The sequence below is a fragment of the Triticum urartu genome, chromosome 6A, assembly GCF_056163025.1.
Source record: "Triticum urartu cultivar PI428250 chromosome 6A, HENAU_Tu73, whole genome shotgun sequence".
Taxonomy (NCBI): Eukaryota; Viridiplantae; Streptophyta; class Magnoliopsida; order Poales; family Poaceae; genus Triticum; species Triticum urartu.
Window position 1 is genome coordinate 30,931,859 of NC_141878.1, and position 18,167 is coordinate 30,950,025.

The 18,167-nt window shown below is 40.5% G+C and overlaps 1 protein-coding gene across 7 annotated transcripts; it reads right to left on the reverse strand.

Annotated features, from left to right (window-relative positions):
* Positions 1-41: 41 nt before the first annotated feature.
* On the reverse strand, positions 42-11,846 carry LOC125517412 (uncharacterized). Of its 7 annotated transcripts, none has more exons than XM_087529179.1 (13): positions 11,661-11,846; positions 7,668-7,806; positions 7,321-7,582; positions 6,980-7,208; positions 6,747-6,897; positions 6,482-6,667; positions 5,544-5,571; positions 4,690-5,123; positions 4,328-4,597; positions 3,781-3,947; positions 3,617-3,695; positions 3,486-3,533; positions 42-657 (listed from the first exon to the last, which is right to left on the reverse strand). In XM_087529179.1, the coding sequence occupies exons 2-12, from the start codon at positions 7,767-7,769 to the stop codon at positions 3,507-3,509; spliced, it is 1,935 nt and encodes a 644-aa protein (XP_087385305.1). In that variant the 5' UTR covers positions 7,770-7,806; positions 11,661-11,846; the 3' UTR covers positions 42-657; positions 3,486-3,506. The 7 variants fall into 7 exon arrangements, with proteins under 7 accessions (XP_087385305.1, XP_048538567.2, XP_048538565.2 ...); XM_087529180.1 differs by lacking the exon at positions 42-657 and adding an exon at positions 2,007-2,351; XM_048682610.2 differs by having other exon boundaries at positions 3,486-3,695; positions 4,690-5,096.
* Between the last annotated feature and the right edge of the window lie 6,321 nt (positions 11,847-18,167).

Below are 18,167 nucleotides of genomic sequence, written 5' to 3' on the forward strand. Positions count from 1 at the left end.
TATCGAGGGACGTGTCCGTGCTATTGGTTGTTGCCTTGATGTCCACAAGATTGATTGTGACACTAAGGCGGGTGTGTTTTGGCTTGCAACCCATGTACAATGGAGTTTTTGAGTCTTTCTAAGAGTCTCCAGTTTGGCAGCCTCTCCACAAGCCCATCTCTCACTGGTAGTCTCTTCCATAATCAACTCTTGCACATGAGGGCCCTAGACCATTCCGGCCAACTTCCCTCCTATGTGTGTCGTGTCCGCTTCAGCTTCTTCATGTCCGTTGGACACTTCACTGATTAGGCCTCTTCATGTCCATTAGACTATTCATCATGTCAGGCCTCTTGGTGCTCCATCTCCCTTCTTATTCTGAGTCTACATGCCCTGCTTCTTCATCTGACATCCAATCATCCTCCTCAACATGACTTGCCATCTTGTACAACCAGGCATGAAACCATTTATAACAAGTGTTGATGCAACTTGCCAGAGTCAAGTGTATACAGAGAATAATGTTTCCGCAAACACAACATGTACAACATATTGTTTTGGCACCCCTTTGTGTCATATCTTGCACCGCAACCTCTAAGAACTTCGTCAAACCTTGAAAGGAATTTTTTGACACCCAGGGTCTGGTTTTATACATCCAACTTTGATCCATCTTTCCATCGCCACCTATAACAAATACATAATTGAATTCATTAGTTTATTCTAAAAAGATGCAAATTTGAATTTTTGGCATGATCTTTGCTAAAATGGGACGTATTGAGTGCCAAAAATTCAATGAAATGAAAATGAATCAGCATTTCGTCAGAATGTTGGCGCTTATTTGTATTCCTTGAAAAAGAAAGAAAACAAAGAGGAAGCAAATTCACCGCGAGCAACCAAATGTTGCCTCGGCTCAATGGCCCTGGCATAACACAACCAAATATATGCCCATACTATACTCATGCGTCATATGTCTTGCAAAAATACTCGCCGAAAAGTATCCAATGTGGTGGTGAAGGTTGAATCGATGATGCGTCTTAGCTAATTAATTAAGGAAGGTAGCCAACAAACTTATTATGGAGGGGGTGGGGGTTGTTTAATTTGGTGGGCCCAGCTACTTCCACCTAGATTAACGAGGGTAGAGAGAGAAAGAGAGTGTTTGTAATGGAGATGGGAGAGAGAGAGTGTGTGTGTGGGGGGGTATTAATGGATGGGTTAAGATGGCAAAGAGAGTGAGAGTGGCTAGCTACATGAAAAAATGGGTCCCATAAGGTGGTAGAGGTGGCTAGATGGGAAATGGTGGAAGAGGAGTAAGAGGGAGAAGGAGATGAGCTTGGAGAAGTGAAAGTGACGAAGAAGATGGGTGGGAAAAGCTACTAGCCCAACCACCTCAATTATTGCGATTGCACTAGTGGCGTGCGGCGATATGAACCCGCCACTGGTAACTTTGATCAAATTTGATCCTAGGACGAAATATACGTGTGGCAGTCAGCGATATGTGCCCTCCAAGTGGTACTAGTACACCAGCGAGCAACCTAGGAGCATCCGCCACTCGTGCATTTAACCCACGGCTACTTTGGTAAGAATTTACTAGCAGCAGGTGAAATTTTGGGTCTGCCACTGATGTGTATACACCAATGGCGTTTATAATTCCTACCCGCCACTAGTATTTGACCAAGATACCAATGGTGGGGTCCTGAGCCTACCCATCACGAATGTGACCCTACTTATATTTTTTTTTCCTAGTAGTGATTTATTGGATAAAGATATAATACAACAAAAAAGATGAGAGATATTAAAACATCAGCCTATCTGTTTGGTAGACTCTTATTGATAATCACCTACTCCTACGAAGCCTAGGTTGAACAGAGTAAGAAAGTCAATCATTCACCTAACCGTCCATCTTCCCAAGTGTGCCTAAAGAGGTCACCGTAAAATAGGCCATTGTATTTTGGCTAAAATATATTAATATCTTATAAAAGGAAAAATATCGCCAAACTTATCATAAAAATGCAAAACCACCAATCATCTATATGGTACATCCTCCTTTTATTAGTATCATGGGATATCAGTGACTAGCTTAAAAATATAAGGTCCCGATAACTGCCACACGTGTGGTGTATCGGGTAGTTATGCCACATGCCTCGTGTGGCATGGACAGCAATCAGCCCATACACCTACGTGTGGGCAAAACAACTAATGCCCACATATATCTTTTTTTCCCTCCTGAACCCTTTCACACGTGTGCGTGTGGGCGAAGTTGATAATGCCCACACGCCCGTATGTCAGGCCTCGTACCCTTCTGGTCCCGCACGCGACGCGTGACGCCCACCGCGTGCCCGCAGTTGCCATGGTCCAGACCCTCGTCCATGTTCGTTTATCTGCAGTTGCCATGGTTGCTCAACTGCAGTTGCCATGTATGGTCTGATCTAATGTAGTTGCCATGATTTCATAATTTTAGGAGTTGCCACATACTAACACTAGGCAGTTGAGAGAGTTGCCATATGCTCACAAGCATGCTAGAGCAGTTGCCATGTAAAAAGGAAGAGTTGCCATCTGCTTACGTGCACGTTAGGGCAGTTGCCATGTACGTGCACGTTGGGGCAGTTGCCATGTACCATGCAAAAACACATGGCAACTCGGTAAAAGACAGTTGCCATCTGCTTACGTGCACACTAGGCAGTTGCCGTGTACCCTGTAAAAACACATGGCAACTCGGGTAAAAAAAAGAGTTGCCACCTGCTTATAAAGCACACTAGAGGCAGTTGCCATGTGCGCTGCAAAAACACATGGCAACTAGCAGCTTACGTGTGGGAGAGGAGACGGGCGTGTGGGCGAGATGGCAAATGCCCACACCAGCCCTTGTGCGTGACTGAAAAACTGGTGTGTGGGTGAACTGCTAAACGCCCACACACCGGCCCCTCCGTGTGGTAAAACGGATGCGTGGGCGAATTATGTCACACATCACACACACGCCTTGTCCTACGTGGCACAGAAAATCAGCCAGATTATGTCAAGATTCGTGCATATAGTACTGGACGGTGATGAATGCATGTGGTTGAGATGGTCAACGCCCACACGTGTGGGCGTTAGCATTTCCGAAAATATATGATGGTGTCACGAGATTGTAAATATTACACTGGTACAGACATGAAACAATAAAATTATTGTTTGAATTCAATCAAACGGGATTAGAACCATATTGTTTCTAATCATGGAGTATTAATATTATCATATTTCATCATATTATAATTTAAGTTTCTTGCACTTAAGATGATGCCCTCATTTCCTGGGACCTCCTACCCAAACGCATATGCGCTGGCCAACCCAATGAAGACCACTTGGTGTTCAGTAAACTGCTAGATTTTTATTTTATGTTTAACAGGTGATCAGTTTTCTAAACAAGACACGTGAACAGTATGTTGAATGCATCACTTGCAAGAAAAAAGTATGTTGAATGCATCCCTAATTCTCTATTGCAGGACTTACAAAAGGGAACGCGAAAAATCAATCACCTGCAATGCATCACATGCCTTCTAGACGGATCGCCAAAGTTGAGCGAGCTGTTATGGTACATCCCACTGCCTTTATCATTCGAACCGTACATACGGATTGGGTACTCATAAGTAGTATCATACACGTTTACCATGATGGATTGCTTCCCCGCAAGCTGATGAAGCAACTTATCAACAAGTGCTTCCATATCAATTATGGCACCTAGATAGCTGTTTGCAAGCAAAAGCAACCAGTTAGAGAATCTGTTGCATATATAACATATTGGCTTTAATAAGATGCTCGTGTAGATTTTACCCTATGGCAGCTTGGGTGAGCTCCTGCGGCCTCGCATTTACAACGGCCTCGGACGTGTACACAGAGTATGTCAAGATCACACCGATGCGGCCATTCAGTAGCTGGAAAGGAGCAGTCAGAGCACCCCTCCCAGATTCTCTAGCTCGTATGATGTTTTCGCGATCATCCTGTACGAAAGCAAACCAAATGCCCCTCTTTAGCATCAAACAACGTTCCCAGGAAAATTAGCATGACACATAATTGATTCCGAATATACAATTATTCCTCAAAATAAATTAAACCAAGATAATAAATAACCACACTGTAAGTTTTTTTTTTTGAGGGAAGGCCATCATGGCTAGTTTTAACCACACTGTAAGTTGGTAAAAGAAAATACTGTTAAAACACATGCAACAGCGCTGAGCTGTAAAACCACATGGTGAGCACCAACAGTTCCGGTTTTATACGGACGGCGGGCACTAGGCTAAAGGATAAATCTAGTTAGCTTGACAGTGGGAAAAAAAGAAACAACCGAGATATATACGAAAGCAAGCAAATCCTCACGCACAGCGCCGGAGAGCATGTCAAATGAGATGACGTTCTTGTAGGCGTCCTGCGCGAAGATGACAGGGGCGTACTCCTCGTCCGGCTCGCGGATCATCGCCCCGGCGGCGTCCCCGTCCCCCTGCGAATTCGGGGAGTACATCTTCTTCATGCTCCACCCCTGCTGCCGCTCGAACTGGTCCCGCTCGGCGTGCGTGACCCGCACCGCGTAAGCGACCCCGCTTGTCAGCGGCCGCTCGAACGCCGTCCTCTCCATGTACGTCGCGAATGTCACCTGCAGCCAACAAAACAAACATAAATCGACTCCGCCGTCGCCGTTGAAGGTGGAACGGAGAGCAGAGCTCGAAGAAGTTGAGCCAGCCGTACCTGGTTGATGGAGGAAGGATTCCCGGAGTGGTGGAAGGTGTTGACGAGGATGGCGAGGGCATGGAGGTGGTTCATGCTGACGTTGAACTGATCCTGGAGCATGCGGGCGCGCTCGTCGCACATGCTGGCGAGCGAGTCCCGGCGCTTCTCGACGGCGTTGGAGTTGATGTAGTGGAAGAGGTGGAAGGAGGCGAGCGTGGAGCCGATGATCCAGAGCACCAGCAGCGATCGCCACCACCGCTCCCGCGCCTTGCGCGAGCCGAAGTATTTGCTGTACACGTGGCATCCCAGCATCTTCGTCGACTCCGCCAGCGTGGCACCGGCTCCGAGCGGGGACAAGCGGGAGAAAGGGCCAGCCGGCGCCGACAAAACGTCCCGCGCGCCAACGGGGAAGAAGCTGAGCCGCTCTGGTAGGTGTTTCAAAAACTGATCACCTGTTAAAAATAAAGAAAAGTCTAGCAGTTTACTGAACACCAAGGGTGCTGATAATTTTTTCATCTTAAGTGTCCTCTTTTCACAGGAGAGGTAAGAGTATGTAGTCGATCTGAACATACTCTTACCTCTCCTGTGAAAAGAGGGAGTAAGAGGGGGTAAGAGGGAGCATGCTAAAACTGCTCTTTCTTTAATTCATGATGAAGTTTGGTCGGTGAACATAATTTCTTTCAGTTCTCGATAGACTCAAATTCATTCAACAAGAATGTCTGGGGTCCAGGATGCAATTGCCAGTTAATGACGATCTTGGAGCTACTTAGACTGATGAGAAGATATTGGTTTGGGCAATAGCAACTTGAAATTAGAGACCAGATGATATTCTAGGTTTTTTCTTGACGAACTATATTAATCAAGATAATTACCTGAGTTCCAGCTTAGTTTCTTGGCGATCTGCATATACAGGCATACAGCACTTAAGATGATTAGTCCTTTATAAAGGCATCTTGTAAGTTGTGTACAAAATGGAATCTACTCTTTAAAAAGAGTTTACATCAATAATACTATATAGTAGCATCAAATGATTTTTTTTCATCTTAGAAAATAAATTTGTTGTGACTTAATTTATATCAAACCCAACATGCACATTGCACTATATGTAGTTCAAAATTGATATCATTTAGTGGGTGGGCGCGGGGCTCTGTTTTTTTTTCAAAAACAATTTGGTGAAAGATATATCTTTTCCTAATCACTATAGTAGCTTATTAATTAGTAGGAGTACATCAGTTTGATTCGGTAGTTTAATCTAGACCTCACTGAAAATTGTGTTTATTAAGAAAAATTTGGTGAAATATATATATTTTCCTAATCACTATAGTAGCTTAATTAGTTAGTAGGAGTACCGTGTCAAAATTATCTAAAACACAATTTTCAGTGAGTTCTATATTAGTTAGTAGGAGTACACCATCATTTGATTTCAGATTTCTACGGAAAATATTTTCTTAATATAATACTTACATATTTTTTACTTATATATTCATATGAAAAGTAATGGTCATAATTCATGTTGGACACGGAGTCCATGTCCAAAACACCATCTATTTCCAAATGGGCGGATTAATTATCAACTTTGCCTACTTATCACTCCCATAATAAATGTACAAAACGACTACTAGGTAAAGAACAAAATGAAATTATTAAGTAAGCATTCATCATGAGTGGGAAGTTCGTGTGGGTAATTATAGAGGATATGTGATGCGGTCAATCACGTGTACCTCCTCAGAAATGACAATTGTGGCACTAGTGGCCACATACATGATCAATATGGAAAGGGGTGTAATATGTTTCTGCCCAACGTATATACCTGGCTTGTAGATAAACTTTCTGTTGTATCAACCATGTTCAGTTTATCAACAATTTCGGCAATATTAGGCCTTTTCTCACGCGTGTTTTCCACGCAGCTTAATGCTATTTTGATGCATGTTGTAACTTGCTCTGGTGTGTACGACGACATTGTGTCTTGTAACCGTTTTTCCCAGTTTTCATGCACCTACAAAATTAATGCATCACAATATGAATATAATATATGTGGAAAAAAATGTTTTCATAATACAAGATATCTTCCATACATGCTTAATAAATTCTTCTAGAGACATGCGTGCACATTTGGAGTAGCCGTCATATCCAGCCACTATCCTCGTGATTGTAACACCCAAACTGAATATATCAAACTTTGATGTAATTTCGCGTCTCTCGATGAATTCTGGTGGCATGTATCCACTGCATGGTATGTATCCAATGCACTTTCTTTCAATATTTTTCCAGACAAGCTGATTATATATCATGAGGCATATCAACTTACATTGTTCCTATGACTTTGATTGTGACATAGGTTCGCGCTGAAGGGAAGAGTCTCGACAAACCAAAATCTCCAATTTGGGGGACCATATTCTCGTCCAACATTATATTCTCGGGTTTCAAGTCAAGATGGTAAATAGGATCTTTGGATCCATTGTGAAGATAATTTAAGCCCTCACAAATGCCCTTAATAATTTTGAAGCGGGTGTACCAATTGAGTCCGCACGATTCATCTGTGGAAGTAAACATGCATCATATTACCAAGACGCTAAAAATAATAATAATAAGGCTAATTTTGATTTACATGCAAAATAATAGTAAGGTTTAAGTAGAGCACCATCATACCTGAAATGTGCTTGTCAAGGCTTCCACCCTTCAAGTATTCAAAGCATAGAACTTTTTCATCCGAATGGGCAAAAACATACTTATCATTGAGCTTAACGCGTTCATTTTTTACATTATAACAGTAGCCAATCAGCCGGGTAACATTTGGATGTTGGGCCTTCATAAGATTATTAAACTCATTCGTAAATTGCGTGTCATCAAGCCCAGGCACGGGATAAAGCCTTTTGAGAGCAATCTCTTCCCCATCAGCCAGCACTCCCTGCTACATTGGTTCATGAAGGTGCATACAATTATATCATTTTGAAATTATAACAAGATCGACGTAGGTAATAATCATATTGGCATACCTTGTAAACTACTCCATAGCCACCATGACCAATGATGTGCTTCTCAGAAAAATTATCCGTAATTTCTTTTAGTAACTGGAGTGAAAACTCCTTTGTCGTCATGGTATAACGCTAGCTTGGACGTCTTCTATTTATCTCTCTAATAACACGGAAACCCTTTCACATAGTTAGCATATATGCATACAAATTGTATGGAAAGAATAGACATAACCGCTATCAAGCTCGCAAAACACCAAGCACGTGACATGGCAGCAACGACCCAATGCCTCAGCGCGGCATCCTTGTTGGCCAGCATCTTTCTCCAACACCACCGGCCAGGTCATTAATAGTGGCTCGGGGAGTCTCTACGGATGAGAGAGAGCAAATGGTGGCGACTAAGTTAGGGCTAGTTTGTACACAGAAGGTCCTGCCATTTTGAGTTGGAGTTGGAGGATTCAGGCCTCCAAGGAGGCCTTCCAGATGGGTGTGGCGGATTCTCGGCATGAAGGGCCTTATGGTTGCAACTTAGTAAAGTGAAATACCAGTAGGGTCATTCTCTTCTTGCCTGCGTTCATAGGGGTAGGGGAGGTTTTCAGTTTTATAAGTCTCTCTAATCAATCAAACATGGTATTCTCCTTGGGCTCAGCGTCATCATAGGCAATGGAGAAGGGACCATCTTCTCGCTGGACCAATGGCTTGGCAGGTTTCCGCTTTGCACGAGTTTCCTGATCTTTTTGCGATCTGCTCAGACCTGATGATTCTGATTTCCTTGGCCACCCACAATAAGAATTGGAACATACCATTTCGATAATCCAAGGAAACAGTAGCTTCGGATGCCTTATGGGTGGCCCTCCCACCAATGCTACCGGACACTCCGGGCGTCATATCCTGTCACCTGACCTCGTTGGGGCTCTTCTATGTTGGCTTGGCATACCGCTACCCGCTTCCTATGGAGAGTTGACCGTGGGTCTCTGGGGCCTAAGTTAAGTTCTTGGAAAGTCGGGCCAACTGTACTTGTTGGGAGGAAATGCCTCTTACGGTTAGTGTTCGTGGTGATGACCTAAACCCGTCGGACGACGCATAACAAGATGATCATCAAGCATGTCTTTTTTACGATTGTACCTCTAACTCTGTGTTTAAATTTTGGCCTTCTTGCAGCACTGACAACCACATGGGCTGGCAGGGCAGCATGATGGATTCTCTGATTGCAGTGGGCCGCCGTCTTGCGTCACCTCCTAGCCATTGACCTATCGGCTTGATGGAGCCTTGCGTTGGCTTTTCCTTTTGTTTTTAGGAGTGTATATTTTGTTATCCCAACATATAGTTTTTACTATACTTCAGCTTGCTGTATAGACTTGATTTTTTTGAGGGGTTGTTGTATAGACTTTTTTTAGAGGGTCCTGTATACACACATGTATAAACCGTATGTGCAAAACTTCACAATATTTTACTTTCACATGTGGCGTATAAAAATATAAATATATATTTTCCAATGGGTCGCTTTTGTTTATTTTTTGGCCAGAATTTTGTTCTTTGTACAGAGTACAAATTAATAAACAAAATTTCATGGATCCCTAGTAAATACATTCAAGTTTTCACATAATTTTTTTGATTTTTCTAGAAACTTCTAAATATATATAAAAAAACTAGCACTATGGTACCTGAGCACCAAATGTTTGCTCTCGGTTGTGTACGTCCCTTCTATTAGCTTATGACAGAATACAAATCAGTTGCCGTTGCAGTTGATATGTTTTGTTCAAGATGAGCACACTGCAGTTCGTTCTTGTCAACAACTGCTGTCTGTCAGCTCTCTCTTTTGAAAAGAAAAAAATAACGTCTATATAAAACACTTTCTAAAACTGTTGATGACAATTTAGAAAGAATGCTTATAAATTTGTAAATAATGTTTAGACATTAAAATTTATAAACGTTTACCACATTAGAAAATGTTAATGGAAAGTAAAAAATTGTTCGTGCAATTTTACACGTTCATGCCATTTAAGAAAAATGTTCATGTCATTAAATATGTTTTTGATTTTTTTTAAAAGTCATGAAAATTTAAAATTGTGATCATGTAATTCTTAAATTTGTTTGTAACATAAAAATATTGTCCATGAAATTTTAAAAATATTCACCCATTAAAAAATATTTTCATGAAATTTTAATGTTCATGAAATGTACAAAATTGTCCGCACAATTTTTCTAAAAACATATCTGTGCCAGAAAAATGTTCATTAGCACTCAGGAAATGTTCACATGTTATAAAAAATGTGAAATTTTTGAAAAACGTTCAATATGTGTTTACAAATGGTCATTGTCTATTAAAAAAATGTTAAATATGAATTTTAAAAATGTTCAACACGTATTCGGATAAAGTTTAAGCATGTATCGAAAAATGCTGACCGTGTATATGAAAAATGTTCAACCTGTATACGTTAAATGTTCACTATGTAAAAGTTGATATGTATTCCAAAAATGAAAAGGAAAAGTGTAAACATGGATAATGTTAAAACAGAAATGGAAAAAATATCAAGTTTCAGAAGAACAGTAAAGAAACAAAAGAAAACTGGACACAAGAGCTACTACCACAAGTCCACAACACGACCGCATGGCATGGAACGCCAGTGCGCTAACAAAAACCAGCACCCTAATCCAAACGGGGGAAAAGACCAAGTTGTCTATGCGCCACATGCTTGCCCATCAAACGATCCTGGGTTGTAGTCTTGGCGCATTTATGTATTTTAAACCCTATTGTTTTTCCTTTTATGATTTTCAAGATAAACAACTGTTACGTGCCTCTTCTTGATCTAGTTCATCGATTCAGGGAGATTGGGGTAGAGGAATTTGGGGATTCGGGGAGAGAGGAGGAACTAGGGTTCGGGAAATAGAGGAAGGGAAAATGGGAAAGACTACACCCAGTCACTTCTGCGATACCGATCACCCTCCTCGCTTGACTACTTTTTTTTTTGGAGACAACCTCGCTTGACTACATATCACATTTCCCAGGTCGTTGGGTCGAATACACGGTTGGGCCGCTTCTTTCTCTTCGGCCGGCTCGGCCCATCAGATGAACCTGCCTGACGTGGTGTCCTCATGCGTGACAACAAGTGTAAACGTCGCATCACTTTAGAAAAACTTGTAGAGCTCTCATTTTATAACAAAGGTAAGATACAGTTTCTTTTTTTTAGGGTAAAGGTAAGGTACAGTTTGCACGTACTGAGACAAGCATACTGAGATTGAAGGGAACTGATCAGTCATAAGACAAAGTTTACTAGAGCTCTCGCTTGTGCAAGAAAATAGACACAGACCATCTTCACTGGTTTTCAGATCAGATTTTACTAAGCCATGCATAACTGCTTATTTATACTCCTGTTTAGGTACTGTATTATCTCTTACAAATGTCTATAGCTATGTAGATCGAATTGACAGATCTTATGGTATGTAACTCTAATGATTATGATCTACCATTAAAGGATGGTCCATCAAATCGAGGACTGTTTTCAATACATCTCACTGTTTCTTTTGTATTATGTATTTAGTGTACTACAATGGATAGGTAGATAGATTAGATCTTATACACCGCTAATTATAAAGTATATGAAGTCCTGTCCGCGGATGTTTCCTGCGGACTAGGACGAGCGATACGAGATTTGACGGGCATCAAATAAGGTTTTTTTAGACAAGGGCATCATAATAAGTAAGTTAAAGGAAATAGAACCCAGGACTTGAGGCATCGATATATACATACATATGTGAAGATGTGTGTGCAGATCGGGCAGGGAAATGATCAGATCTAGAAAAAGGACCTGTGTGAAGCTTGAAGGACAAAGCTATTCATTGGATTTATAGTCTGCGTATGCATCAAGAAACAGAGCTAGAACAGGAAGGAATCTATCAAACGAAAACGATAACAGCAGCTTGCCGCTGGCCACTTGCATAAGGGGATCATCAAACACAAATTGGGCCACAAAAGATGCTTAATTTAGTTGGTAAAAGCACAGAGTTTGCATCTACCTGCAGGAGATCCAAGATTCCAAGGTGCCGCCAGGGGGGGTATGGAGCAGGTCGAAGAGTTTGCTAGTTGACGGGAAGGATATGGCATAGTATGTAGGATCCCTCGCACTTATACAAGCATGATCTTTGTAGTGATTGGACTACATTTTCTCGTTTAATTTATTCTGCGACAATTAAGTAATTTAGCAGCTGGCTTGGTTAAGCCGTCGACGCTGCCTCTTGGAAATTAGCTGATCTGAGGGCAATATGAAAGTACGACTTGACCACGATCGGGCCAGGCCACTTGTAAAAATATGAATATATGCTCACACGTGGCCTGCGCTAAGATAAGAACTAGACTTGTAATATACAAAATGCAGGCCGGCATACACGACAACAAGACAAGTCAAAAATATCATCCGTCAGCTCTTACCGAGATATCCCCTAAAAAAAAGGCTCTAACCAAGACAGAGAGTCTGTAGATAAGTTCTTTTTTTTCCTGATAAATAATTTTTATTTTTTTTGTGAGAAAAATAGTGTTTTATTAACTAAAAAAAATATAACATCAACAGGCTACAAAACCAGTTAAGATGAGTAACTTTCCACCTCTGCATAGTTTAAGATGTACATAGTCAAACATCAAATGTCCGACAAAAGAAAAGATAAAAACCCGAAAATATGGGCAACCGTAAAGCAATATAGGACCGGCACTATGTCATTCATATTAGGTAAAAACCTCTATAGCCAACCGCATACACATTGCATTGAACATGGGTTAGTACTCTGTTGGGTGTAGCGTAAACCACGTACAAAGACAATGCGTACAGCGAAAAATTACCTTCAAAACAGTAGAGTTTTTGCAACTAAAAATAATATCATTTATACATTGGTACAGCGATCATAATAAGACCGAAGCGACCATAATAAGACAGAAGCAACCATCATTGTTAATGTTTTCAACCTATTTGCAATTCCGTTCACCAAGTATCATAAATATTGATAACAACACAAAAATGAACTTGCACTAAAAGAAAAAGTGTTTGATTGTCTTGTCGCGATTACAGAAACTACAGTTCTCGCTTCATTGCCAATTGCGATGAGTGAGATTGTCTTTAGTTATTACGAGTCCCCTTATTAAGACATCACATATAAATCTTAACTTTTACTGGAATCTTTGACTTCCAAATTTGATTATTATTATCCATTAAAATCTTTGAGTGCGTAAGTGCATGGTACATAGAGTTGATTATGAAGGACATACCATAGTGAGATACAAGAAAAACACATCTGATCATTGTGTCGGGCTAATCAGATCCAAACGGGATAGAAGATTTTTCCATGACATAAGGCGGGGGCAAATCAAATCCCACCTAAATGATATATCTGACAGGATGAATTGAAAACATGCGGAAGAGTACCATTTTTATCATGTACAATGTGGTTCAAGGTTGGACACTATTCCCAAAGAGTGACGTCTCCTAGCCAATTATCCTTTCAGAGTTGTATCTCCAAGCTATCCTTTATCACTAAAGATCCAAAGAAAAAGGTGTTTCTTTTCCGCTATCAGACCAGCCCAAAGTGCGAGTCTTGAAGTTTTCAACATGCCTGAGACACAACTTTTTGCTCTAGATACTTATTGTGCAACAAAGTTGGTTAAATGTCATCCTGAGTAAATAGTTTGAACAACCATTTACTAAGTAAGAAATAATTTTTTTGCGGGAATACTTTTAATCTATTTAATTTCAATCATGGTGGTACAACGATCAGAAATGGTAAAAATTAAATCGAGAACCGTAGACCACCTAACGACGATTACAAGTACTGAAGCGAGCCGAAGGCGCACCACCGTCATCTTCCTTCCCTTGCTGGAGCTAGGCAGAACTTATTGTAGTAGACAGTCGGGAAGTCGTCGTGCTAAGAACCATAGGACCAGCGCATCAGAACAACAACCGCCACCGATGAAGAGTAGCGTAGATCAAAATGATCCAACCTGAAGACACATTAACGTAGACGGACGAGTACTAGATCTGAGTAGATCCACCAAAGATAGACCTGCAGGAGACACATCTCCGCACACCCACTGATGATGCTAGACGCACCACCGGGATGGGGCTAGGCGGGATTCTCTAAGTCGGACACAAGTAAAAAGTAATTCTTAACCTGAAGGTCATGAATGCCTAGACCACCTTAGAGCATCTCCACTAGCCCCCAGGACATCTTTTTAGACTCAATTTTAGGCTCGGCGCTTTTTACCGAAAAACGGCCCAGCCACGCCCCCAACGCCCCTCAGGGCGTCAAAATAGCGTCGGCAAACTCATGTGAAATCTGACACGTTGGGGGGTCTCTTGGGGGCGCCGGCGGAAGTTTCGAGTCTCACCACATGTTTTTTTTCTTGGCCCACTTAATCATTCTCCTCACAAACTTTTGCTTAGGGTGGGGTGTGACTGGGAAGATGCCCTTTTTATTTCGCCGGATTTCACTGGATGACCCCTAAGACACCAACTTTTTTGATTCGGTGATGTTCTTGGAGGTGCCAACGGCTAGAGATGCTCTTAGTCTTTCGGTCTACTAACCAGGCTCCTTTTGCTAAGCCTATACGGTTAGACCCATGGTCGGACCATCATCATGGTGTTTCCAGATGAGAGGGATAATATCATCATCGGGTATGAAATCATCCTCCTCAAGCACGAGTGGAAAGCTGTATCCATTTAGCTTGACAATAACCCCGACAGAGACCGAGGTAATTCCAACATTGCCGTTGTTTCGAAACATGTTTAGATTTAGCATATCCACCTGAAAGTGTACAATGGCACGGCGGCGCAGGAAGATCAAGTCAACCTCGCGAGTTGCATGGTTGACGGATCCCACAAATCAAGAAAGTGGCGAATTGGTGATGAAACCTCGGTATCGTGTACCCAAAGTAGTTTCAACAGACTATATCGCGGCCTCAAATAGGATTCATATGGCCGTTCACGGATACTCCTTTCGTTCTTAAATATAAGTCTTTTTAGAGATTTCAATATCGACTATATATGGATGTATATAGACATATTTTAAAGTATAGATTCACTCATTTTGTTTCGTATGTAATCATTATTGAAATCTCTCAAAGGACTTATATTTAGGAATGGAGAGAGTAGCAATTATGGACATTGTGAGATTTGACCTTGAATATCCAACGTCTGCAAAATCTCCATAGATGGGAAAGTGGCTAATTAGCATGAGGAACGACTTCTTTATTCTTGATTGCAATTAAACTCAATTGTTTTAGTGTGGGATATAGATGTATCCACAATTCATTTAGAGATTCTTGTTTAAAAGAATGAAAAAAGTTTAATAGAGAACTCCCCTTCCATGGAATTAAGACCGAGGCGATTTTAGCAACCTCAACCTCCACAACGCCGGCGATCACCAAACCTCCAGATATCATAATCGGACCAGTCGGAGAAGAAGTTGGTGACAGGTGCTCCTTAAAAACTTAGTTCGACAGGCATGCTCCTTAAAATACGAATCTGTAGATAAATTCCAGAGGGAGCAAATAATTGAGAATCTTCAGCGTTATGCAAGATAGCATAGGCCTTCCACAGTGTATCATTTCCATCGATGCAAAACTGTACTTTATCCTTACTCCGCACAAAGACCAGATTCATCCGAGAAGTGAGGCAAGCAATGATACATGCGAGTCGTTTTTCTAGACGAGCTCATCGCCTGCGAGAAATCGCGAATTGCACTGGGCTGTAACAGCGACGGGCGATCCATCCAGGCAACCGCATACCCTGCCTCGAACCTTTAAATCCATGCAGGCACATGCATTGTAGAGTTTCACATGTAGTTCATTCATACATAATTCTTTATCAGTTTATTTTTTTTTCAACACAATATAAATTTTTGGTATACATGTGGAACATTGTTTTGATAAATGTTGAATATTTTTTGAATCACAGATTTTTTTTTCAAAGACATGTTTTCAAGATTTTTGTCGAATACATGATAAACATTCATCAAATACACAGTGAACATTTTTTAATGGCACGAAACATTTTTCTCAACTACACAAATATAATTTTTACATTGTACAAACGCTTTCTAAAAATCTCATGAACATATATTTAAAAATCACGAACATTTTTTAGATGGCGCATACACTTTTTTTATGCTACGAAATAAATTTTGAATTTCCTGAATTTTTTTTTTAATTTTTTAATGTTATTACATTTTTTGTGAAACAACTGAACATGTTTTTTTAATTAAAAAACATTATTCAAATGCTATTAATTTTTTAGAGCTGCTTGAATATTGTTTACACTTCATGAACAATTTTAAATGTGGAATGAACTTTTTAAATTTTGGTAAACAAATTTCTTGAATATATCTATTTACAATTTTTCGAAAATATGAACAAAAATAAAAAAGGAGGTAAAAAGCCGATACACAACTACAAGACACACCCACACTATGATAATGGGCCGACCACTATAGCCTCGCTTGAGGCCAGGCTTGCCCCAATTTCCTATTTGACGCTTGCAGGCTATTCTACAAACAGGTTACAGCCCCTTGATCCTGGGCTCGGCTCATTTACATTTTCTTTATCTTTTCTTCAACTATCAAAAAATGGGCGTACATGAGATAACATACTTGCACACCTCACTTTTCATGCCTACTTACTCTTTTTTATCTTTTCTGTGCGTCAAAATGTAACTCTACAAAAGGGACTCTGGTTTCCTTTTTCTTTCGATATGGTTTGGATGGTTTTTCTATGGTTTATACACGGTTTTATTTCCTGTTTTCTTTTTCTATTTGTTTTTCCTTTTTAAATGCATGACTTTTTTTTTCAGATTGATGGATTTTTTTTTCAAATCCGTGAGCCTTTTCAGTTTTCCGCTAACTTTCTAGTGAATGTTTTTTGTAATTTTTATCAATGAACATTTTTTCAGAATCTATGAACTTTTTAATAATCCCTATTTTTTTGAAAATAGATGAATTTTTTTTTCAAATTCTCAAACTTTATTCAAATCAATCACTTTTTCGAATCAATGAACTTTTTCAAATTTATGATTTTTTTAGAATTGACGAACATTTTCAAATCCATTTTTTTCAAAATTGATGATTTTTCTTCAAATCACGAACTTTTTTAAGAAATTCATGAACATATTTTTTAATCAATGATCTTTTACAAATTTTAAAAAAATTCAATGGTGAAAGTGGTCAAAGGTTCAATGGTCAACTTTATTTGAATCTCTTCATCAACTGTCAAGGTACTACAAAAAACCCCAGAAGTAAATTATTCATTCAGATCCGTAGACCATCTAACGACAACTATTAGCACTGGAGGAAAGTCGAAGGCCACAAAGGACCATCCATCACCGGAGCACGGCAAAGCTTGTTGTAATTAACAATTGGAAAGTTGTCCTGCTAAGGCCCCATAGGGCCAACATACCAGAACAGTATCCACCACCAATGAACAGAAGCGTAGATCGGTTCTGCTAAATGGGCCAGCCCAAACAACCTATACGTAAGCGTTGCCGGGCCGAGCAAGCGCATAAGGCGCGGACGAGGTGCTCTGAAGCTAGTCTCCCCGATCATATTCCACGCACGTGCGTCCGCCGCTTTTTTTTTGAGAATCTGGACCCTTTATTAAATCATAATGTTTCTAGGGATACAAATTATATCAGGCATAGCTACTGGCCACACATGGCGCCCAGATGGAAGAGAGAAAGCCGCCTTGGCAAGGGCGTGAGCCTCGCCATTGTATTGACGCTTCTCGTGGACAAAATCGATAGCTTGAAAGAGGGTTTGCTGGTGCTTGATCTCCCGCAAGACAGTGACATACCGGCATGAAACTTTAGGTGCTAGGTTCGCCACCACTTCTGCATAGTCGGTAGCCACAACTACTGAAGCTAGGTGTAAATCAAAGGCAAGCGATAGAGCTTCTTTGCATGCTTGCGCTTCTAGGGTAGCCGGATCGACGAGGCCATCAAACACCACGGTTGATGCTCCGAGGTAGCGACCATCCTTGTCTCTGCATATAACTGCTGCCACACCTCGAGCTCCGCTCCTAGCCAACCAGCCATCAACATTCATCTTTGTAACGTGGCTTGCCGGAGGTAGCCAGGAGCCTCCGCCGCTTGGTTATAGTGTATTTCCGTTACTCGCGCACGCTCCTCCGACTGAGTGGGCCGGCCCATTTAGGAATTGTACTGTGTTTTATTCTGGTGTTCTTCTTTTTCTTTTCCTTTCATTTTCCATTTTTTGTTCTTTTTTCACTTTTTTACTTTTATATGCACAAACTTTTTACAAATTAAAAAAATTATCTAAATTTATGAACCTTTTTTAAAAAACACATGAACATTATTCAAAATCCTGAACTTTCTTTTGAATCCTACAATTTTCTTCAAAATACATGAATACATACAAATTCATGAAAAATTACAAAATTTATGAACCTTTTTTCATAACCAATGAACATTCAAATTTGTGATTTTTTTTCGAAATTGTTGATCTTTTGTTTTGCAAATTTATGTAGTTTTT